The following is a 24,299-nucleotide window of genomic DNA, read 5'->3' as shown; positions in this document are numbered from 1 at the left end:
CCCACTTGTTTCCCACTGGCTCAGCATCCAGCTTCACAAGTTCACTCCTGCCTCCTTGTTGTAGCAGCCTTTTGAGGCAAAGCAATGATCCTAATTGATTTGTTAATAGTATATGAATCCAGACATGTGTTATTTATGTACATCGTTTAATTTCTGGGAGTTAAGAATAGGACTGGGATAAATTGTGTGTGCTGTGCCCATATTTTATACAGTTTGTATATGATGTTTGTTTGTTAATGTGTGGTGTACTATGCCTAATAAAGGATTTTGAATGGAATTGAATTGAATTCAGACATAACAACAAACCACAGAGGACCTTTTCAGTAGTCCCATTTTCTCCCTGGTTTGTGGAATACTTCACCTGGTGAGACCAACCTAGTGCAGACTTTGTCATTTTTTCAGCCCCAGGTCAAGATGTTTCTCTACTCCCAGGTGTTTGATGTGCTAATGGTGGTTTCCTCATCCATCAGCATTATGCATAACATGCACCTGCATTACATGCACCTGCATTATGTGCAGCTCAATTAATGTTTTCAGGGCACATCACAATCATTTGGAACTTGACATCCTTCAGAATGGATTCACTGACTAGTTTAAAGTGTTTTAGTGCCTCTTCAGAAGGTTATGACATCAACTTGCACACCTGAAAAAGAAACATGAAAATTTATGTATTTAGCATTTATGTTATATAAGAAATAAATAATGAATGCTTACAGACAGCTCACCCCGTCGTGGGGATTTGAACTGCCAACCTTCTGATCAGCAAGTCCTAGGCTCTGTGGTTTAGACCACAATGCCACCTGCGTTCCTACTAACCATGCCCTTACTACCATAAAAAACAAACTACCTAAGTAGGGAGGTTGGGGACAGTTCATTTCAGTTGAGGAAACAATTCCCTAAAATATTCTTTGATTTGCTCAAATGGGGAGTAGACAGATGTAATATTTTGCTGCTACATGGGTGCTCCAATAAAAATGCACCTAATTTTCTGGTCTTGTGCTTTGCCACTCACTGTACCACAATTCCATAATTCCGAACTATTTTTAACAACAGCAACAAAAAATTAAAGCCTGCAGCACAGGGCAAGAGGCCTTACAGGATTAGAGCCAGAACCTACACATATTTATTCAGAAGTAAACACTGCTATTTTTAGTGGAATCTCTCCTTTCTAATCCTAGACATGTGGTTTGGGGAGAACAGAATTCTCATGTTCCTCTTGTTTTGCAGTGTCCCTCCCATTTGAAGTTCTAAGCGCCTCAAGACATTTACTTATTTTACAAAATGTGTAATATTGGAATTGTCTTCTTCAGGGGAAAGGACCTGCATTGCCGGGCAAGAAATAGCTCTGTAACTGAAACTGTAAAGTTTGTGATACAGAAAGGAGGGATTTTCCCAGCATACAATTTCACCTACCCCAAGGTCAGCTCCTCCCAATGTGGCTCAAAATTCGAAATTTTTCTGACCACAACTGCAGAGAGGTTGCTCTTCTATTTCACTCCTTTACTCAAAGTCAGTTTTTTTTTATAAGAAAAAAGATGAATGAGCACTGGGAAAATGTACCATATACTGTATTTATGGAATGATGACTGCATCATGTGGACCCCCTGTTAAATATGAGTTAACAAGCCATAGCAATTGCACAGTAAACGTCATCTGGAAGCAGACATTATTTATTTTTATGTTCACAAATGGATTCCTCCAAACTTACAAACAACATGGGGTTGGATCCAGACTTGCATTTCTGTGAACAAAAACAGAAGGGACTGAGCTTTAGTGAAGGCTCCTGCTGGAGGAAGGAGGGAAGACAACTTTCTCTTATAGTCCAAAACTCCACCTCCCATGCTGTTCTTGCCAGAGCATGTTTTCAGGGGTCTGCAGAGGGAAGGGGGAATCTGCAAAAATCATTGCTTCTCCTCCAGCGCAGCATCTTGTGGTGTTCTATCCATAGCTAGTCTGGATCCTGCTCATACTGTGCATTCTCATTCATTATTCCTTAATATGGAAAAAATTAAATATGGAAATACAAAAAAAAGCTGCCACCGGATTAATTTCATCTGTAGTACATCTTCCAAGATGTCATCATATCTGAAATCTAATATTTAACTTATCTTTACCACACTGCAAAAAGGGACATTCTTATCATAATTTCAGTTAGTATCCTGACTGTGAGTCTCCTTTAAAGATTATGTGATGCTTAGAGTAATGGGTCCTCATTGACTGAAGACTTAGTGATAGCTTGATAAATAGTTGATGAGTACAAATCCCATGCAGCCTCTGTCTCTTGGTTCACATAGGCTAGCAGAAAGGGGAAAGAAAGCTGTTTTCATGACTGCAATTGAAAGCTAGTGAGGTGTATGTAGTTGCTACAGTGTTGGACTTGGATGTGGAAAACCCAAATTCAGCACCAAGTTACAGTGTTCAGTGGGTAACTTGGTGCAAGTTACAATGTCTCAGCCAGTTTACTTTAAAGGGTTGTTTTGAGGACAAAGCACAGCTCCAAGCTCTCAGGGTCCACAGGTTTTGGCTGGTCTTGCTGGCCAAGCCAAAAATTGTAGCCTCCAGCTCATCCACCCTAATTTTTTCCTGAGTGGCAGAAGCTGGGTGGTGGAGAAAAGTCTTTGCTTTTGCATAAGGCATCCCAGAAGTGCTTTGTAGTGGCATCCATTCATTCTTGAAGATAAGGCCACTGTGGAATGTGTGTTACTGAATGCCAGTGCTCAAAGGTACACAGAGCACCCTCAGGTCACAGTGCCTAATACTCCCCCCCCCCACACCTTTCATGCTCCAAAGCAGGAATACGGGAGTGGAAAGTAATTACTGGTTTGGCCCTGTGTAGCTAAGGAACTTCAGGAGCCTTCACCTTGGAGGTGCAGGACAGTCCCCAGCCTTCCTTGCACCTTTGGAAATGACAGGGATTGCCACACAACTGCCTGAATGATTCCACCCACTTCTACATCTAGGTGAAAGGCTTGCTGCTCACCCTGCATGCCGGAGGCAGTACTTATAAAATATGTTCACTTTTTAACACACTTATTCACAACTTTGGTGTATTCCCAGTTTCATTTTACACATCTATCACACGTGTTTGAATGGACAGGCTCTTCTTAAAACATGATGATTTAGATATTAGTACAGTAGTCTTTTTGTTGTTGTTGTTGACTTCAGGGTTGGTGTTTGGCTGGAAAATGAATAGGTTTCAGCAGTCAAGTGGAATACAGAATCTGCCACCCCCTTTCTACAACACTCCCTGTTATCACTACAATGTTGCCTCTACATTAGCTGGACAAGCAAAGTCCTGCAACTCAACTGGATATTGTTGATAAGATGTGTATAGCCAGTAATATGTACATGGGTCTACAAAAACCACCAGCTGAATCAGAGCCATCTGACTTGATTAAGTTTAAGTTTATCCTGATGACTCCTGTGCAGATGGCAGAAAGCAGGACCTCATGGACCTGCAATAATAAAATAAAGGAAGCGACCATAGATCCTGAGCATTGTCAGGACGTGGTAGAAGGCACAAATCCCATGCAGCCTCTGTCTTTTGGTTCACATAGGACACTCAGCTGCCAGCAAGGGGAAAGAAAGAAGTTTGGACAACTCTTTGCAACTACTCATTCCTCTTTTAAGGAGTCATTGCATCCTTTGGGAGGGAAGTGAGGTTATAGAATTCCAAATTAATTCCTGGTAATTGTTATAACTTTTAGTTGACTGGTACATGCATTTATTCCCAGTAATGATGCAGATAATTAAAATATCATTGCTTCATATGACTGACTGGTTGCTATGGGATTTAAGAATAAATTCCTATAATAAGACAGTTTATTTTTGAGTGAGGAGGCAGAGTAAGATTTCTCCCTTTATCCATTTGCTGTGGATCACTGTTCACGTAATGATACATGACCAGATGTTGAAGACAGATTCTAAGTTCTTGTAAGGATTGTAAAGGGAGGATAAGGAACATGTCACGTTGCTTTCAACCGTTACCATTTCATCAGATCTCATTGCTCAGAAGCATTCACCAGTATCAAAAGGACCGAGCAATATGCTAGCTGGGAAGTGAACATCAAGCCAAAGAAAAGCAGCAATGCTTGAAAAAGAAAACATGCTATAAAGTCATTTGATCTTATCTCAAGCCCTTTCCGCCCAAACCCACCAAAGTCTTTACTAAGCTGTCTGCCTATAAATAGAAGCAGCTCTCTTGCAGAGATGGGCAGCTGTAAACTACAGGCTTTTTCTCTCCCCCAGCAGCATCTGTGTTGTGTGAGAGGCAGCCCAACAACTATGTCAGGTTTTTTTTTGCTAGCCTTTCATGTTTAAGTCGTGTACCTATGAGGTTCCTGTAGATAGTCTAATGCAGGAAAATGCATTGGTTTACTTTGGGGGACAAGAATGTTGGCAGCCTTTTTGGGTGGTGTTGTTTTCTTTGAAAGAGCATTCTTTAAAAGAGATGGAGGAGTGCTCATCATTTGCACAGGTGAGTTTGTTCTGTAGGTGTGAATTCAGTCCCTGAATAGACTGGAAACAGGGTTGGGGTATCGGTTCACAAATATATGAATAAAAAGAATAGAATGGGAATTGAGTACAGAGCATCAGTCTTACAAACTTGTGCTTAAACTGCAGGTTGATTAAATACAAAATCAAACCAGCAGTTTGCTGGTTGAGCCTGAAATATTTCTTTGATCAGGATGCGTTGGTAGGAAAGTTCCAGAAAACAAGCTAAACTGTATAATTTAGGATCTGTTGTTACCCTTTTGGGGGCTGGTATTTGTTTCTGTTTTAGTTCATCAAATCATGAACCATTCAGTTGTACTCCCAGTAGTTCTTCAAACTATTATTCATGTTTACCACACAAACCTTGCCTATATTTAGCCTGTTTTTAAGTCTTTGGACTATTGGGTAATAATTTTCAGTTGTTTCTTTAAGAGCCTCAGTGGCATTTATCTTCTTATTCTGCAGACCAAGTTTGGGACTCTTTGCATAATTTCCTGAAGCCGCATAGTCACAGGATCTCACCAATAAAAATTCTCAATATTTCTGCCCAATACGTTTTTCTTTTCTTTTTCATGGGTGTAGAGTATGAACTAGGAGATGTGTTCAAACCTGCCATAGTAGTATCTGCCACAAAATGGCAGTTCCACTTCCAGTAGCCTATCACTTTCATTCTTTGAGGTAGAGTCCATCACTGCCACTTTTTCAGTTCTTTCATTTACTTTCAGCTCATTATCTTTCTAGGAGTAGCAGTTTGAAGGCACAAATTCTCCTGATAACTTAGGACTTTCCCTAATTTTATTTATCGTCTTTGATATTGTAGAGCTCTTGTAAAACTCCTCTGCCATGCTATGACTGATTTGAGACAGGTATAGGAAAATTAGGTATGGTTAAGCTCAGCTGTTCTTCTGCTTCTTCCCTGTAGTGCATCAATTCACTCCCTTGCTTGAGTCACATGCAGCTGGGTTTTTTTGTAGAGCACCCGATCTTTGATTGTGGCATGCCATTATGTGGACTGACTTGTGGGAGGTACTTATGATCCTTTTTGATCCCTTTCAGTTTCCTGGAGGTAGGAAGATGAGTTTGCTGAGCCAGTGTGGTGTAGTGATTAAGAGCAGTGGACTCGTAATCTGGTGAACTGGGTTCGATTCCCTGCTTCTCCACATGCAGCTGCTGGGTGACCTTGGGCTAGTCACACGTCTTTGAAGTCTCTCAGCCTCACTCACCTCACTTACCTTTACCTTTACCTTAGTCAAATATGTGAGAGGAGAGCATTCCACAGTCAAGGTGCCAATACTGAGTGATTCCATCCTCCACAGATTATTGGTTCTATCTTCCTATATTATTTCAGAATTTACTTGTCTGCAAATTGTTTTGCATTTTTCTCTGTAAAGTGTGTGGTGAGTGTGTTGTACCAAACTTTTCCTATTTCCTCACTGTATATCTGTTGAATCTCACTGAAAGTCATAGGAAAACAGTAATAATTTCTCTCGCAATTCCACTTTATAGTTCAGGTCATTCTGATTTTGAAGAGAGAAGTTCCATGCTAGGCCAAGATGACATTTTTTGGCATATAGCATTTTGCTGATGAACAGCAGTTTGGCAAAGGAAAATATGAAAAAGCATAAATAAATCTGCAACTGTTAGGGAGGGCAGGCACTTTAAGTTATGACATCCTATGATTGCAAATAGACATTTGCCTAATAATCTGTGGGGAACAGGAATTGCCTCTGACTAGCTAGGAAGGAAAGCTTTTGCAAGTTGGAAAAAAACTTGACTTTTGATTTCTAACAAGTAACTAACAAAGGTTTTGGGGGGCAATCTGACTTTTCAGCAGACTTAGCTACTTCAGCTTTTAATATCTCTTGAAGAATTTTCAAATCACTCAAGTGGGATGTTAAGTTAGTAGGGACTGTATAACAAGGTTATTATTGTATCTTGATTGTCGTACTGGCGTCTAGTGAATACATTTAAGAACACTGCTGTGCTCTATATACAGTATGTTGCTTTTGTAGCCTTTGGTTACAGAATGACCTAACAGACAGCTTTATGATATCCCTGCAGCAGTTTCTCCTAATGATGTTTTCCCACATTGAACTACTTGAAGTACTTGTAGATGGTGCTTTCCTTGGAAAAGGGGTGTATTAAATGGAGCATTAAAACCCCATATTATGACACTTGCTACTGGCAGGAGCTATGTATTCGTAGTGAATTAAAGCTCTAACCTTTGCTTTCGTTTTGTAGTCCTTCAGTTATTCTTAAGATTCTGTGTTGGTAGCATTTTAATGTATCTTTTGGTATTTATTATGTTCTTCAGCTGGGTTAACAAATATGTATCATAAAGAGCAACAAAATGAATGTCAGCTAAACATAGTCTTGTAGCCTGGATATGCATATTATGTGAATGATAGTGTGTGGGGCTAGATGTGGAGCAGTGAGAAAATGTCCAGAACTGTGTGTAGACAGACTTGGCACTTTAGCCTTGGGAAATGGCAGCCAGCCAGCCAGCCAGCCAGCCAGTAAGCAGTGAGTCAGAGCCAAGAGTATCTGAAAAAAAATACCAAATATAAAAGCTGGAAGGATTATTCCTGTCTTTTTATTACTGCCCTCCACACTCCCTTAAATATGCAGACCGTTTCCTGTGGTAGTCAGATGCTGATAGCTTTACAGGAGACAGACTGCTGTGTGCTCACTTTAGTCAAACAGGTGAGATCAGAGCTGTAATTGGACAGGACAGAGCTCTGACTACAGACACTGAGGTTTTTCTAAAAATGTTTGCTGTATCTTCATCAAAGCTTGATAAGATCACCTTGACTAGTTTGAAGAATTGTATCTTTCTCACACCAAGATAATATCTCTCTCACACAGGAAAGGAATCTCTGCACTGTGTGTTTGACTGTTGTTTATTGCACTTGGGTATAGATAAGATCAGCAGCTCAGTTTTATGAATGTGTTGTTTATTTCCAGCAGAGGGCAGTCAAACAATAAAGAATATTGATATCAAAGTCAGTACTTTCCTTCTTTTTGTGGTTGGGGAGGGGTAAAATCAGAAAAAATGGCTGTTCATAAAGAAATGCTTCATGTGTGCAGAGGAGGGTGACTAAGGTGACCAAAGGTCTGGAAACTAAGCCCTATGAGGAACAGTTGAGGGAGCTGGGTAGCCTGGAAAAGAGGAGACTGAGAGGATATAGATATCCATCTTAACATATCTAAAGGGCTCTCACATGGCAGATGGAGCAAGCTTGTTTTCTCCTGCTCCAGAGGCTAGGACCCAAACCAGTGGATTCAAGTTACAAGAAAGGGGGTTCCAACTAAACATCAGGAAGAACCTTCTGACGGTAAGAGCTGTTCAACAGTGGAACGGACTCCCTTGTAAGATGGTAGACTCTCTTTCATTGGAGGTTTTTAGGCAGAGGTTGGATGGCCCTATGTCCTGGATGCTTTACTTGAGATCCCTACTTTTCAGGGAGTTGGACAAGATGATGACCCTCGGGGTCCCTTCTGACTCTACAATTCTTTGATTCTATGACTTGATATCTTCTTGACTTCTAGACTATTATAAAAGAGGGCATGCTGATGAAACAGACCAGCTCATTTCAGCGCTGGAAGAGACGTTACTTCAAATTGCGAGGACGAACTCTATACTATGCCAAAACAGCAAAGGTATGTGGCTCTCCATGAAATTATGGGAGGGTAATAAGGAATAGGAATCATCCAGTTTGTATGACTACAGCACAAGGGTTACTAGCTACTAAGAGTGTTTACGCTCACAAACCTGCTACTCAGGAGTTCATAATTGTTGCTTTACTTTGGTAAAACTATTAACTATTCTAAAATAGGAACTGGTTATCCCTTACTTAAGTACTGATAGATTGTTTTTCTTTGTGTCCATGAGGGGTAGAAACACAGGAAGCTGCCTTATACAGAGTCAAGTCATTTGACTATCTAGCTTTGTGTTGTCTACCCTGACAGACATCAAATGAAGTCTCTCTCAGACCTACTTGGAGATGTTGGGGATTGAGCCTGGTGCCTTCTGAATGCAAAACAGATGCTTTACCACTGAGCAGAACATTGATGCCAAAATTATTACAAAGATATGATTAAATAATAAAAACTGGCATCACATTTCTATATGTAGTAGAAGTTCTACATATATTAAAGGGGGCCTATATTGCTAAGAGCAAAAGGAGGCTGGATCTCCCCAAAGTTTTTTTCTACATGACATTGGTTGACACTGATCCTAACACCCATAGGATCAGAAAGGATAGGTGTCTCTTGTGACTGGATAGTGAAAGCACTTGATATACTGTACATGGATTTCACTGAGAAAGTTAGTACTCAAAAGAGCCTCAGCAAAAACTATGTATACCAAGTGTGTCCATTACCAAGCCCAATGATCATTTTGCTGCTTTCTCTCTTGTTTTATTTTCTGCCCCTTGCTTTTATCTTCTCAGCAGAGATCCTCAATAGCAGAGGATTAGGGTGAGGATTAGGATTCAGCCAGAAGGAGATTTTCCCTGCTCCCTCCCTTGGTAGGTCATATTGACTCACCTGTCAAGCACCTGATGTTACTGTTATGTCAGGTCACCTGCTTCTCCTTTGCAGTGTGACTTGAGTTCAAGCCAGGATGCAAGGGAAAAGGTTCATTTGCACATGTAGGTTGGGTTTAAGCCATGTTTACAAAGAAGCCCTGCTTGCAAGTAGGGGTTGCCTGCATGTTTGGCACCAAGGGCTGCTTGTGTTTGGCACCAAACTTAAAAGGTGTTGAATGCAAACCCTGCTTGCCAACAAACTGTCAGGAGCACATTTGAAGGCTCCCCATTGGTCTACTTCAGCTGTGTCTACCTGTCTCACACCTAACATCATGTATGTCTAATGGGGAACAGATGATTGTGCCTTTGAGAATATGGCCTCACAGGCCAAATCAGGATGCTTGCCATGCCTAATTTGACCCATGGGGTGGAGGCTCCCCATGCTTGAAATAGACATCTCCTAATCTCCTATAATGCCCCAGATCAAAAATTACATAGCCAATTTAATTTACTTTTAATCAATGGGCTTCTTTGTACTTAAAAGCATCTGGCAGATGCTTATTTCTGGAGTACCTATGGAATAATGAATAGTTATTTCTTCAATTTCGTGCCCACCATTCACCACAGGGTCCCAGGGTGGGTTGCGGCTACTTAAAAATGCAATATTAAAATCAGTTTAAAACTATATTTATAATGAGGTCAGAGGTCAGGGTAAAAAGGTGCACCTTCACTGTGCAATTTGGGAAGTGCAGGAGTCATGTCCGGAATTCCCCATACGGCAGTGGCTTGACAGGGACATGGAGTGTTATAGGTTGCCTCTATGGTAGATGCTGTGCAAATTCTTCGCCTTGCCCTCATCCACACACACCATGCAGGATTTTGAGGAAGCTCCGATTGTTTGTCTTGCAGAATCCATCTTATTCTTCGCCAGCACCAACCACCAGAGGCATTTCTTTTAACCCTTCATTATATATATATGATTTGTAACAGTTATGAAATAAAAAAACAACCTAATTGAAGTTTTACATTTATTTTTCCTTTTCCCAGTCAATCATTTTTGATGAGGTGGATCTGACAGATGCCAGCGTGGCAGAATCCAGCACTAAAAATGTCAACAACAGCTTCACGGTAGGATTACTCATCACTTTGTGGAATGAAATTATATAAGTATCTCAGTTCTGTTCACAATAATTCCATTGTTGATAAAGTAAATAATAAATTATATACGAAGCTGTAATGGGCAAATATTATTAGAGTGAATAGGAGATAGTGGGAGCAAGTGGCATTGATATTGATGTTTGCCTCCTATGTGCAGAATGGGAGCAGGGGGTAGCATTTCAGGAGAAACAGGAAGATTTTCCCTGTGCAACATCTGTTCCCAGCTAATTTCCCCAATTTTAATCAATAAACACTTAGACTTGATGGTAGGGAAAGTGGTTAGGGCAGACAGTTGCAAAGAAAAAAATAGTAGATGAGCCAGGGTCAAGTACACACCTGCTGTTTCTTCCCTGGAAATTATTTGGGGCCTCCACTTGGTACGTGGGAGCTGGAATTCTGTGTGTGCCACTGAATGTTCTGGTTCAGGTACAATGCTAAACCACATTTTAGCATTGCAAAAATGAGTCCAGGTCAATGGCTAGTGAAAGCAAGCTTAACCTCAAGCCATCATTTATGAAAATGGCTTATTTTACCTAACTGTAGTAAAAATTACTGTCGTTTAGGATTTGGACATACTATAACTGGAAAGTCAAAAGTGAAAGCTTTCAACCTCCTTGTGGCCATGCCAGAGGAGTGAGGAGGGCTAAGCTCATTTTCGCGATGATAAACCATGCTTTATGAAGTCATTAATTCCAAATAGATAGACTTGAATTCCAAAGAATTTTACATAATACTTTTTGCATATTGAGTGTGACATATCAGATGACTTTATGTGATATAAAAAGAGTTAAAAGCTTGGCCAAAATGTACTGATATTACTGATGTTCACTTCTGTAAGAGGACAGCATCATTTCCTGTTGCAGCAAATATTGGATGTATCTTCTTGGGTTGTGCAAGAGACAGAAATAAATTAACATACCAATCCCATTTGGCCACAACCTCTGGGAGTTTCTTGGTGTCCACAGATAGCCAAATGTAAGCAGCATAAGCTAGAAAAAGAGAAGGTACTTGAATTTTTCCAGCCAGTTCAATATGGTCATATTGTTAGTTTCCATTTATGCTGGCAGGAAATTGGTTTAGTTTATTCTGTTTTTATCTCCGCTGCATTTGAATGTTCTGCATGTCTTTGGGATCTGTGCAGTATATATGAATTTTAAAGGATGATGGATGGAACTATTTTTATGGTATGTAGAATTTTGGAGGATCACAGACCAAAGTATATTGTAAGAATACTTAAGGGATAGTTTATTCAAGTCAAAGGCCTGTTTTTCTATAATCCTGTGGTAAACCATGGCATTGTGCATTTGTATTGTTAGTATATTTTGTTGGTAAACTGTGACACCAAAGCTGATGCATACCTGGAAGACATGTCCAGAGCACATCTGGTTCAAGTCTATAGAACCAATTGCTGTTGCTGTAGCCTGATTATATGGATAGGGTGGCAATTTTGGGTTTTGAAATCTAGCATAGAGGAGTTGACTACAGGGTGGCTCCAGGGGATGGGGAATAACCTCATGGAGGGAGAGAGTGAGCCAGCATGGTGTAGTGGTTAAGAGCTGTGGACTCGTAATCTGGTGAACCGGGTTCGCTTCCCCGCTCCTCCACATGCAGCTGCTGGGTGACCTTGGGCTTGTCACACTTCTTTGAAGTCTCTCATCCTCACTCACCTCACAGAGTGTGTGTTGTGGGGGAGGAAGGGAAAGGAGATTGTTAGCCACTTTGAGATTCCTTAAGGGGAGTGAAAGGCAGGATATCAAGTCCAAACTCCTCCTCCTCCTCCTCTTCTTCTCTCCTATTTGAGGGAAGCATGCAAGACTAGTTGGATAACTACTGCTAGCTGATAACATTTCTTTTAGGGCCAGCTTAGCAATATAAAATCCGCCCCCCCAATGGAGCTTTTTTTGGGGGGGGGGATGAAAAAGTGCAATACTGTACTCTTTACATACAGAAAGTCACTTTGTCACTTTAGGAACATAAAATGCATTAGTTTAGCATGGAATTATCTCTGGTATAATAAATATTCATTTTATTCAGACAATATTTACAAATTATTTTTCTAGGTTATCACTATCACTTCCTGCTTCTTCATATTTCTCATCATATTGTTCACCCACGTTGTAAAAAGCTTCTACCCTTTCAGATTTATTTATTATTTGTTTATAAAACATATTTAGACTGCTGTGTTGTCAATATGGGGATGATACTCACCTCTATCACTCTTTTATATGCCATTCAGGAGAGGTTGTGTAGGTGCTGAATTATGTCTGCAGGTAGTGATGGGCTGGATGAAGGCCAATAAACTTAAGTTCATGGAACTTGCAAGTTAAATTAAACAGCTCTCAATTTTGGCCTTTGTTACACATCATGTTAAAACATATTTATTCATCCAGACTTTGTGGGACTCCCTTAGAAGTAATTATTGGTGGAGAGAAAGGGGAAGATACCAAGCTTACTTTTTTTCTTGACTAGTGAGCTTAGCAAAATAAATTAGAACACTGGATTTCAGCTTTATAGGGCATGCTAAACAGCCCCTTCTAGATTCTGGAAGTTGAATGCTGTCTTAGTGAATCCACTTGACTGTGATGTTTTCTAACTATTTATATTGTGGCAATTGTCTTTTTTTTTATTATGATAGAAATGTGTTTTACTGCTAGCTTATTGATTATGGGGTTTTGGCAGCAGTTTTATGCTTTGTATCGCAAAAGTTACACTAAGAAAGGTAACATATAAATATGTTTAAATGACTAAAATAAAGGCCATTCTTAGATTTCTTTAGTAGGGGGTTTTGAAGTTACTTAGGTGATGTGATTTATGAAGATCCTCTTCACCCATGAAGCAATAAAGGAAAGGAAAGGTGATCACTTCTGTGATTTATGTACTTCATCCCTTCCACCTTTGGCAGTACTTTGATCTTTCATCTTTGCATTTCTCTGCTGTCATATCCTGCCCGTGAGCAGCATTCTACCAATTCTGGGGCCTTCATTATACATCTTTAGGTGCCAGGCAAAAGCATTCCCTTTTAACCAGGCCATCTGCTTGACATCCTATGCCCTTTTAAAATGTGGCTCGTGGGGAGGGGGGCTGTTATTGGGTTTTTGCTCTTGTTATTGGGTTTTTGCTCTTATTTTGATTATATATATATATTGCGGTTTTTATGTTGATCTTTTCTGTGAACCACCCTGAGACCTCGGCGTATAGGGCAGTATATAAATTCAATAAATAATAATAATACCATCCTCAGTCATCTGGAAGTGTCTTGTTAACTCAAATTAATCCGCCTTTTCTCCACACCTGTGTGGTGCTGCCATGCTTTTTTCCTTCAAATCTTTCCTCAGAATCCACTATCCCCCTGAAACCTCTGGTACAATCCCAAATTCCTCATTCCCTAGTAAAACTAAGGCTAAATGTGTCAAATTGAATTGAACATACTTCCTTCCCATTTATCCTCCACTGTTGTCTCCTCTATGTAGACTTTTAGAGTAATATTTATTATAATGGGACAGTGAAGGTAACAGGGACATAATTCATTTAATAAGTAACATGTAGTTAGGTTTCATTTCATTTGGCACTGATGTAGGTTAAAGGCTTCACAGAAGTTGTGACTCTTGAACTGGGATTCAAAGTGAGAAGTGGCACCACATAAGTGTTCTGGGTAAGGAGTTCTAGTTAAAAGAGGCCGCATGGAGGAATGGGCAGAGTTTGTTTAAGAGAACAGGAGACCTTTGTGCAGCTAAATATATTTCCAGCTATAAGATATTTGTACCTGCTACAAATAGTGGGTGAACCAGATGATCATTTAATCCAGCATCAGATCCTCATCTGAAATAATCATTTTTGGCGATCACTCTAAAATATGATTCCTTCAAAATAATTCAGCAAAACGTACTGTCTGGAATGCAGTTTACTCTCCATTATAAACTATTTTAAAACAACGTCAATTTCACATTTACATTCTCTGATGTTGGAGATTATGTAGGAGAAAGTTCCCAGATAAAAACTGAGACATGTAGTAAGTGAGTGGGCAGGATAGTTTGCTTGGTACTCCTGTGCTATTTGGAGTTTGCATATGCATGGCATGCAGCAGATCTGTCAATAATCATAATTCTTACCTTAGACCTATTCTCTAAATACTGAGTTGGTGAAGAGGTGGAGTTCAGACTCCTGGAGACTTCCATACACCCTCTTGAGTTAGGAAGTGCCTCTTAGCTCTACCGCAGACCGGAAACAGCATGTTTTCACAGTCAGTGCCTGTCTCCTGAGTTTGCTGCCAGTAGGAGCAAATCTGTCCCTGCTCCTCCTTAAGCAGACAGCTAATCAGCTTGTGGGGAGTTGCACAGAATTCCTCAAAATTGGCTGAATGCAGGAATAATCCTATTAATACCTGCATCAAATTCTGAGGAACTTGCTCATTGTGAAGAAGAGGAGATATAGATGAGGTCAGACATGTGGATTAGAAAAATACTGTGTGTGAGGTGGTAACAAACAAGACGAGAGAAGTGGACTGAAAGTACTCCACCAGACGCTGCTGAAGACTGCAACTGCTCTTTATTATTAGAAACCGTCAGAAATTCAGATACTTTAGAGTAAGTTGATCAGGCTCTTTCTGACTCTTTTCTGTTTATTTGTAGTGAAGTTAATAATAGGGACACATTTCACTCTTCTGTACAGTTGCATAAGTAAATGTTTTTATGGGCTGAAAGTACACAGGAAAAGACCTTGCTGCCCGAGGTAAAATTAGAAATGTTGTCATATTTTCCAGCACAGGAAGGTTGTAGATTTGGGGTTTTGGGGTCTCTCATAATGTAACACTGTAGTTATGCAGTGTTGTTTGTTTCTTCTCTTTATACAGATGAGATAAAAGTAGAAGAGTTGTTTTTATAGATTTAGAGGTGTATGAAAGTGTCGATAAAATAGCAGAGTCTTGGGGATGAGAGAGCTTCCTCATTTGTGGAAAGAAGTGTAAGGAAAAACATGTGGCTGTTGTTTTCTCTCATTAGAATTTTATCATTAGAGTTGGTCCTGCTCTGGAATTGCTCTCCCTTGCTTTCTTCTTGCAGGCTTCCCATTATCTTTAATCTAGTAAACAAAATGTCTGCCACAGTCTTAGTGGTGCTAGAAGTGGGTATATCTGCCTTGCAAGTAAATATCTGCTTTCTTACTTGAAACTGAAGCTGTACTTTGACATGCTGTGTCCCGTCCCCCGTTTCCCTCCCCCACGAGGCTAGTGGGTGAGTACACTGTACTTCACTCTCCGAGAGTGCAATCCTATGCATGTTTACTTGACAGTAAGTCCCAGGTAAACAATGGGCCTTACTCCCTGGTAGGTATGTACAGTGGTACCTTGGGTTAAGTACTTAATTCGTTCTGGAGGTCTGTTCTTAACCTGAAACTGTTCTTTTTTAAAATATATATATATATATATTATTAAAGTTTTTAAACATAAATGCAAAGATAGAAAACAGTATAACATATATCATAACATACTTTCGTAACTTCTTTGGACTCCCTCACATCTCCCGCTCCCATTTGCATCATTGTCAATTCTTGCCTGCAATTTATCATCTTGTTTACAATCTTGTGTCACATTCATTTAACTCTAATCTGTTAATTCTCCAATAGGTTTATAATTTTTCCTCAACTTACTTGTCATCTTAATTCCATCTAGTTTAGTGGTGCACAATTATTTATGATCTAGCATCCTTTCTTAACATTCAACCAAATTACAATGTTTTTTTAAATAAATCTTAAATTTCTTCCAGTCTTCTTCAACCCTCTCCTCTCCCAGGTCTCGGATTCTGCCAGTCATCTCGGCCAGTTCCATATAGTCCATCAGTTGCATCTGCCACTCTTCCAGTGTGGGTAGATCTTGAGTTTTCCAGTTCTTAGCGATGAGTATCCTTGCTGCCGTTGTTGCATACATAAAAAATGTTCGGTCCTTCTTTAACACCTTCGGGCCGACAATACCCAGAAGGAAGGCCTCTGGTTTCTTGGTGAAGGTATACTTAAATACCTTTTTCAGCTCATTATATATCATTTCCCAGAAAGCCTTCACCTGAAACTGTTCTTAACCTGAAGCACCACTTTAGCTAATGGGGCCTCCTGCTGCGCCACCGGAGCACGATTTCTGTTTTCATCCTGAAGCAAAGTTCTTAACCCGAGGTACCATTTCTGGGTTAGCGGAGTCTGTAACCTGAAGCGTATGTAACCTGAAGCGTATGTAACCTGAAGCGTATGTAACCCTAGGTACCACTGTATGGGACTGCAGCCTGAGTTTTCTGAAAGTACCTGATCCTGTAGCATTGTAATGCATTAGTGGCAGAAAAGAAGTCAACATCAGTGGTTGCTTATTTGTTCAAAATTGTTAAATCTGTTACCTTTTTAAAAATAAACCTGAAGGCATACAGCTATCTTTGTTACTGTTTGTTTACCTTAAGCCTGACTTAGTTTAAAAGATTTATCTGCTTTAAATATAGGGTGTGCTATGTGCCTTGCTACTCTCACTAGGACTTAAAAAACTGTCATGTCAGTCTCTCCCTATGAGAGTAAGGTAAAAAAGGTAAAGGACCCCTGGACGCATAAGTCCAGTCGAAGGCAACTATGGGGTGCGGCGCTCAACTCAACTTCAGGCTGAGGGAGCCGGCGTTTGTCCACAAGCAGCTTTCCTGGTGCGACGGAACACAGTGACAAGTGCCAGAGTGCACGGAAACCGCTACAGCCTATTTAGCTACTTGCGGGTGGCACTGTGGTCTAAACTACTGAGCCTCTTGGGCTTGCGGATTGGAAGGTCGACTGTTCGAATCTGTGCAATGGGGTGAACTCCTGTTGCTCTGTCCCAACTTCTGCCAACCTAGCAGTTCGAAAGTACACCAGTGCACGTAGATAAATAGGTACTGCTGCGGCAGGAAGGTAAACAGCGTTTCTGTGCTCTCTGGCTTCCATTATGGTGTTCCATCACACCAGAGGCAGTTTAGTCATGCTAGCCAGAGACCTGGAAAGGTGTCTGTGGACAAACACCGGCTCCCTCAGTCTGAAAGCGAGGTGAGCACCTCACCTCATAGTTGCCTTTGACTGGACTTAATTGTCCAGGGGTCGTTTACCTTTTACCGTATGAGAGTATACTCAGGGCTTTTAACCATTTGCTGTAGGAAGAGATTGGTATACAGTCCTACCTCGGGTTACAGACGCTTCAGGTTGCGTTTTTTCGGGTTGCGGACCGCCGAAACCCAGAAGTACCGGAACGGGTTACTTCCGGGTTTCGGTGGCTGCGCATGCGCAGAAGTGCTGAATCGTGATTTGTGCATGCACAGAAGTGCCGAATTGCAACCCACACGTGCAGAGATGCGCAGACGCGGATTGTGAACCCTGCGGGTTGAGAACGTGCATCCCATATGGATCACATTCGCAACCCGAGCGTCCACTGTATTTGCAGAAAGGCAATGAAATTGCATTTCGGGGGCTTGGCTATCCTGGAGATCAAAGTTGGTTATCCTGGAGATCACTGAATGTGGGTAGGGCTGGACCCTTTAAGACAGAGCCAGGCACTGAGGTATGCATGGGAATAGGATGGAGTGAAACTGTGAATGGGGTAGACTATTGTATTGTCGGACAGAAGCAGGTCTACCAGTTTGTGATTCCAGCTGTAAAGTGCTGTGGCAGGATATATGCGAACACATCTAGTCCTCAAAAGATACATGGAGGAAGAAAGGTCTTGCTTAGTCATTCACTCTCCATAAGGTGCTTCACCCCCTTACCTGTCACCAATGGCACTCAAGTATAAATCTGGACCAGAATTTGCTTGCCTCAGTATGCCCAAATCTCACTGCAGCAATGAAAGCAATCCCAACATTCATCAAGTGGGGGAGATGATAAGAGTTGTAACATGTGATAGAATAATAGTCCTCCGTTATTACCAAACACTTGGGAACCCACCCACTTCCATAGTATGCAGTTTGCCCTATTTTAATATAAGTGGCATATCTGCCAGAATACTAAATTCTTTATTCTAGCTGTTGCCAGTCAGTTGAAATCCTTCAGTATGCCCACATCCTGTACACCACCAAAGAATAATGCACATTCCAATACCTGTATGTTTGCCAACAGGGAGGGGCGTGCATTTCTACTTCCTGCAGAATTACCAATCCGGCCTACAGAGCCAGTCAATCTCAACAGCATTTAGCTGACTTCCATATTCTGTAGGAAAAGAAGGAAACACACCCACACCATTGAAGCACTACCCCCTGAGTTTGAGTTTCCTACCTCATCTGCTAAGAGGCCAATCAGTAGTCCTTGACTTGGTAAGTTACCCACTTAATAATCTTGAAAATGTACAGTCCCTGTGCAGTATAGGGAGAAATCTGAGAGAAACAAATTTTGGAAACAGGCTGAGGCAAAAGCTATACTGGTACCTATAACCACGTGTTGTAATATATGGAGAAAATACATACTTAAAATATACCTGCTAAGAAGTAGGGATCAGTGGTATATATCACTTGATCTGGTGGCTACTATGGAGAGGTTGTTTTCAGTGATGACACCTTATAAATCAGAGTCGGGTAGGCTTTCAACCCCCCCCCCCCCGATATTGCTGAACTGCCCTACCCTTTCCTGAACAGATCTGTGAGGTACCTTCTTTTCTTTTAATTTAGACACTAGATTTTCTGTTCAACATGGCTTTTAACTGACCCCTAATGATCTAGGGTTTTTTAGTGCATTTTAATATCCACTCTTGATTGGATTGCTGTTTGCTATTTAAATTGGTCCGTCCTTCCTTCCTTCCTTCCTTCCTTCCTTCCTTCCTTCCTTCCTTCCTCCCTCCCTCCCTCCCTCCCTTCCTTCCTTCCTTATTATATAATGCTTGATTTTTACTATTTTAATCATATAATGTTACTGGTTTATCTTTTTGCATGTCACTTTGAAAATATTTTTCAAAATGACTCACAAATGCTAAAAATAAGCAATGAGGTGACACTTAGGCTATTTCCTTGGTGTCTGACTACTTTTGTGTTAATTTATTGCTACATTGGGGTAGGCATTGCGTCTGTCAATTTCAGAATCTTGGCTATGTTCAAACACTTATTTGGTGAGCATCTACTTTTGTTTTGCACATTTGTTGTTAAGTAGCCATAGTTTTAGTTCTGCGTAAGGGGCTGTAGCAATCAAATTTGTTACTTTCTCCCTATCTTGAATAAGTTATATATTGCTTTATTCTTGGACTTAGGCATTTTTGTTTTCACTGTTTATCTTATCTTGAATGTAATTTAACTAGGTAAGGATGAGGTAGGCAATATAGTATATTGACATTTGAATTAGACCTTGGTCTTTAGTACTTCTCTGATGAAATGGATATGTTCTGCTTTGTTTGAAGAGAAATCAAATACTGAAGGTTTCTTTCTTTATGTTAAATAGCAGCACTGAGCATTAAGTTCTGATTTGTTCCATTGTTTCTGGCAAATCTGGATAATTTGTTTTCAGGCTTGCAAACAGAGCACATTTCTGTACGAATTAGTACACTCGTTTATTCTTGGTTATACATATTACATTTTTTCTTTTATTTTATTGTTACATTTGTATCCCATTCTTCCAAGGAACTCATAGTAACATTCTAGTCTCCCTTAAAATGTAGCTTAGGGTACTTTACGGGTTACTATGTGAGGTAGGTTAGTAGCTTATGCAAGGCCACCCAGTGAATTTTAACCACTACACTACCTTGGCTGTTACGAGGGAGAATGATGAGTAGGGATCACACTGTTGACAGGCTTCAGCAAAACTGTTTTTGGGGCTGGTTTTGGTCAGCTTGTTTGGCACAAAGTTCGTGGAATTTACTCCTGAATAGCTTTGTTTACCAGGCTGTACCTATAGATATGGAAGAATTATTTGACTCAAGTATCAGCTCTGCCACCATGAAACAAGATCTTTGCTTGTTTAACTACTTGTTTTACTACTCCGGAAATATTATTGGGGAGCTGGAGAAGGGGGACAGGGAAGGGGGTGGAGCTGGCTGGTGAATTGACCTAATTCTGGGAGTGTAGAGATAGTAAGTGGTCCCTTGCTGCTCAGAGGCCAGAGGCATTTTTACATTTTCCTGTTCCTTTTTAAGTCCATAAAATAGTTCTCCATTTGAAAATAAAACTGTGAAAATAACATTCAAGTGTTTTATCCCCAGAAAATATGTATTATAGTCTCTCCTGGAGAAAGAGAGAAGATGTAACGTAGTTTTCACAATATGGTAATGTTATATAGAACAGTAATGGACAGGTTATAGATTCTTGGATGGGAGCACATTCTGCCCTCTGTAGTGTGGGGAGGGATCATCAAAAATGACCAGGTTTCATAATAAATTTGATGCCATTGGAGCCTCTGTGGTAAGGCATAGCATTGTGTACACATAAAAAGGTAAAAGGTAAAGGACCCCTGACAGTTCAGTCTTGAACGACTCTGGGGTTGCAGCACTCATCTCGGTTTACAGGCCGAAGGAGCTGGCGTTTGTCTGCAGACAGTTTTTCTGGGATATGTGGCCAGCATGACTAAGCTACTTCTGGCACAACAGAACACCGAAACCAGAGCAGCACACAGAAACACCGTTTACCTTCCCGCCGGAGCAGTACCTATTTATCTACTTGCACTTTTTGGCGTGCTTTTGAACTGCTAGGTTTGCAGGAGCTGGGACCGAGCAATGGAAGCTCACCCCGTCGTGGGGATTTGAACTGCTGACCTTCTGATCAGCAAGCCCAAGAGGCTTTGTGGTTTAGACCACAGCGCCATCCGCATCCCCTAAAAATAAAAATATTTACGTATTACAAACTTGCTGCATTAAAATTTGAAAGGTGGATGTAACGGCAAAGTTGCTTACCACCTGAAAAATGGCTTTAATTCAAAAAGAGTAGAGCCACTGGGAACCACAGAAAATTGCCTTTGGGTGTGGATTTGATTTCCAAGTTGGTAATCCTTGATGTTAGCATTAACAACTTCAATAGTAAGATATGCACAATATTTTTGTCGTCTATAAATAATAGGGCTAGAAATAGATGACTTCATCTTACACTGTTTTCAGTGCAGGTGGCTTAGATTCTGGTAAATGTGAGTATTTCTAGATATTGTTTTATCATTTGCATAGTCTCAATAGCTCAGTGTTTCTGTTGAAGGTGTAACTTAAGAGGCAGACCTTTGGTAAACATATTCTAGTTTCATGAGTTAAGGTTGAAATATTTAATCAGTATTTACCAAAGAATTGCTCTGCGGATTATTTTAGATCTCTGACAATAGTACTTTATGGAATTATTTACTGTTGAAAGGGTGTTTCTGTACAGTTTACTATGAATGCATATCCAACTTGCAACTCAGAATCATCCATTCTGGCACATTTCAGGAACCGTCAAACTGAAGAAGAGATGGATCATGGTTATTCATCGCTGAGTAAAGAAATGGGAAGGAAAAGGAGATTGAGATTGTTTGTAGAAAGATTTTGTTCTCTTGGAAAGGAAAGTTGTTTTACTGGTAGATAATGTAACACCCAATCTTTGCCTTTGTTCATGGCTGGCTGGTTGGTAACCTATGTTCAACATAATCTGCTTTAATGTACTTCAGTTTTTCAAAACATTTGGTCCCAATTGTTTGCTTATATGAACAGGTGAATGTGATGAAAATTTGAAGTTCTTTCATTAGGCAACCACTAGAATTTTGAGACAGAAATGCTACAATGATGGCAATGGATTTCTCTTTTTTCCAAAAGTTTTACATAAAATACAAGATTGAGCAAAGCAGGGAAAGGAGATCAGAAGCATTTGCTTCCTGGTTTCAACTAACCCCATTTTATTAATATTTCCAAACAAGAACATATTTTTGTTAGTTTAATTAAGGTTTGTCTGAACAAACCAGCTTCAAACTGGTTTACAATCCTGGCTTGTTCAGATAAACAGTAGTAAGTACTACCTGCAGTTCCCAGTTTGGACATAAAATTGAGCAGTTGAAAATGGAAGTAAATGCTTATTGATCTTCTTGTGGCCATGCAGGATGGAGTAAATGAAGAGAGATCACCACTCTAAACAATTATTTACAGTTATGTCCAAATGAGGTAAATGCCGTGCCCCAGTGGTTTTTGTTGTAAAAGTTTGGTTGAAGTTACATACCATATTCATGTTCCACATTTCAGCTATCAATTGTCTGTTTTGCATTCTCACCTATTCATTTATACTCCATTGGCCCACAAACCCAAATATGAGGTCCTGAGTTATTATTTTAGGAGTTATCTATGTCTGCCACATTTTCTGTTCAAATAAACCTACTACCCATAAGAAGGATGCCCAGTTAAAGATACATCTAAGATACCATAACACCTCTTGTTTTGAACGGTAGTGATGTTTGAGCTTCGGCTTCTCTGTGCTGACAGTGAAAGTGTTTTCAATAGCTCAACAACAGTTGCTAGCACTTGGTTATGCCTGATTTACACAGCAGGCAACCTTCTATAACCAGTAGCAGAGGACTTCATCTGTTAAGATCCTGTGGCCTAGTGGTTTGGAATCATTGTCCTAGGAAGTACAAAACAAATGTCAGTGATCTATAATGCTGGCCATGAATGCTGGAAGCAATAGGTTATTGTTATGTATTAAATTTCTATACCGCCCTTCACCAAAATATCACAGGGCAGCTTACAATATAAAAACACAAAAAAACATAGTAACAAACAAAAACAATACCCCCCACAGTTTAAAAGGCCATTGATAGTTTAATTAGCCAAGCACTTGGGAGAAGAGGAATGTTTTCACCTAGTGCCTAAAGATATGTAACAAAGGCCCCAAATGAGCCTCCTTGGGGAAAGCATTCCACAAGCAGGGAGCCACTGCAGAAAAGGCCCATTTTTGTGTTGCACAAGAAGAAGGACCTCAGATTATGATCACCGGTCTGGGTGGCCACCTCATGGTCAAGGGCTGAGATTAAAAGGAGAATGCAGGAGGGATGCTTATGAAGTGTGATGATGAATATGTGACATCTAAGTCCATTAAAAAAAAAACCTGATTGGTCTGTGTTACTCAGACTGTTGCAAAATACAGTTTGGGGACTTGAAAATGAAATTTTAGTTTCCATGGATAGGGAACAGTGCAGTTGCTTTTTTCTTTTCTTTTTTTTTTCTTTGCTAACTTCTCACTTTTCATTGCACTTTTGCAAATACGAATCTGTTGTTGGATTTGTTGAAATTCTGAGTTGTTCAGAGTAAACTTCCAGATGGAGAGAGGAATTTGACCCTGGGTTGGGAGATTACTTTTTTCCCAGAGAAAGCAGTCTCGTGTCAGCTGTTCCACGGTAACCTCAAAAAAGATAAAGAGACAGAGACAGCAAGATGGAATATGGACATGACTGACATATAAATATTAGCAAGGGAAGCAACCATAAAGTTACTTCACTTGTTCCTAGAATGTCTTAAGAAAACTGCCTTTGTTTTTCTGCCAGTGTGCAGATGATAACTTTTTAGAGACCTGAAGGTAGCATTGTGCAGCCCTCATTACTTACTGTTCAAACATTCATTTCCCCTTTGTCCCGCCATATTTTCAGTCAAACCAGTTTTGCAAGTTTATGCAGCATTTCAAGCAGTGCCTTGAAGAAAAAATGAAACTACTTCGCAGCAGTGTGTGGTCAGCAGTGCTGAAATAGATGTGTGTAAAAGCTGTTGTGGGCACCTGTTAGCTAGCACTTACCACATAAATAATGATGAGTAACATAAGGAGAGATCTCATTTCAAGCAGAAACACTTCTTCTCTCAGTGCAGGCCCGGATGCCTACCAATAACATCCTTTATGAGATGCCACTCTGGAGGGCCTCCCAAATTTTGTGAAGGCTTTTTAGGAGGTGTGGGGTGCTGCTTCTTAGAGGAGGCAGCTTGGAGCCTCTTGCCCACAAGTAGAATGACCACATGCCCTGGTCTGGATCCTTCCCAATATTACCTTTCCTCTACTTTTATTTTATTTTTACAGTAAGCTCACATCTTGCATGGGCGTTACAGTCTGGGGATTGCACCTAAAGCCAAAATCACGTATACACATTGGCTTAAATGGCGGGTGGGATTGCACAAGTCATTTCCCCCAGAACCTCTCCCCCCTTTTTATTTTTATTTTCCCCCCACATGCA

The 24,299-nt window shown here is 40.4% G+C and overlaps 1 protein-coding gene across 7 annotated transcripts in view; it reads left to right on the top strand.

Annotated features, from left to right (window-relative positions):
- The window catches only part of DGKD (diacylglycerol kinase delta), a 73,568-nt gene that overhangs the window by 8,297 nt on the left and 40,972 nt on the right, over nucleotides 1-24,299 (top strand). For 4 of the 7 annotated variants that reach the window (XM_081864053.1, XM_081864056.1, XM_081864055.1 and 1 more), the window contains exons 2-3: nucleotides 8,044-8,154; nucleotides 10,071-10,151. In XM_081864053.1, the coding sequence (XP_081720179.1) occupies nucleotides 8,044-8,154; nucleotides 10,071-10,151 (192 nt within the window). Of the gene's footprint in view, nucleotides 1-4,457; nucleotides 4,478-8,043; nucleotides 8,155-10,070; nucleotides 10,152-14,452; nucleotides 14,765-18,372; nucleotides 18,476-24,299 lie in introns of those variants that run through there. The other 3 variants (XM_081864054.1, XM_081864058.1, XM_081864059.1) reach the window with 3 other exon arrangements.

Source organism: Podarcis erhardii (genome assembly GCF_964252035.2).
Source record: "Podarcis erhardii genome assembly, chromosome: 5".
Taxonomy (NCBI): Eukaryota; Metazoa; Chordata; class Lepidosauria; order Squamata; family Lacertidae; genus Podarcis; species Podarcis erhardii.
Note: the sequence above shows the minus strand (reverse complement) of the source record. Positions and strands in the feature narration are given on the sequence as shown.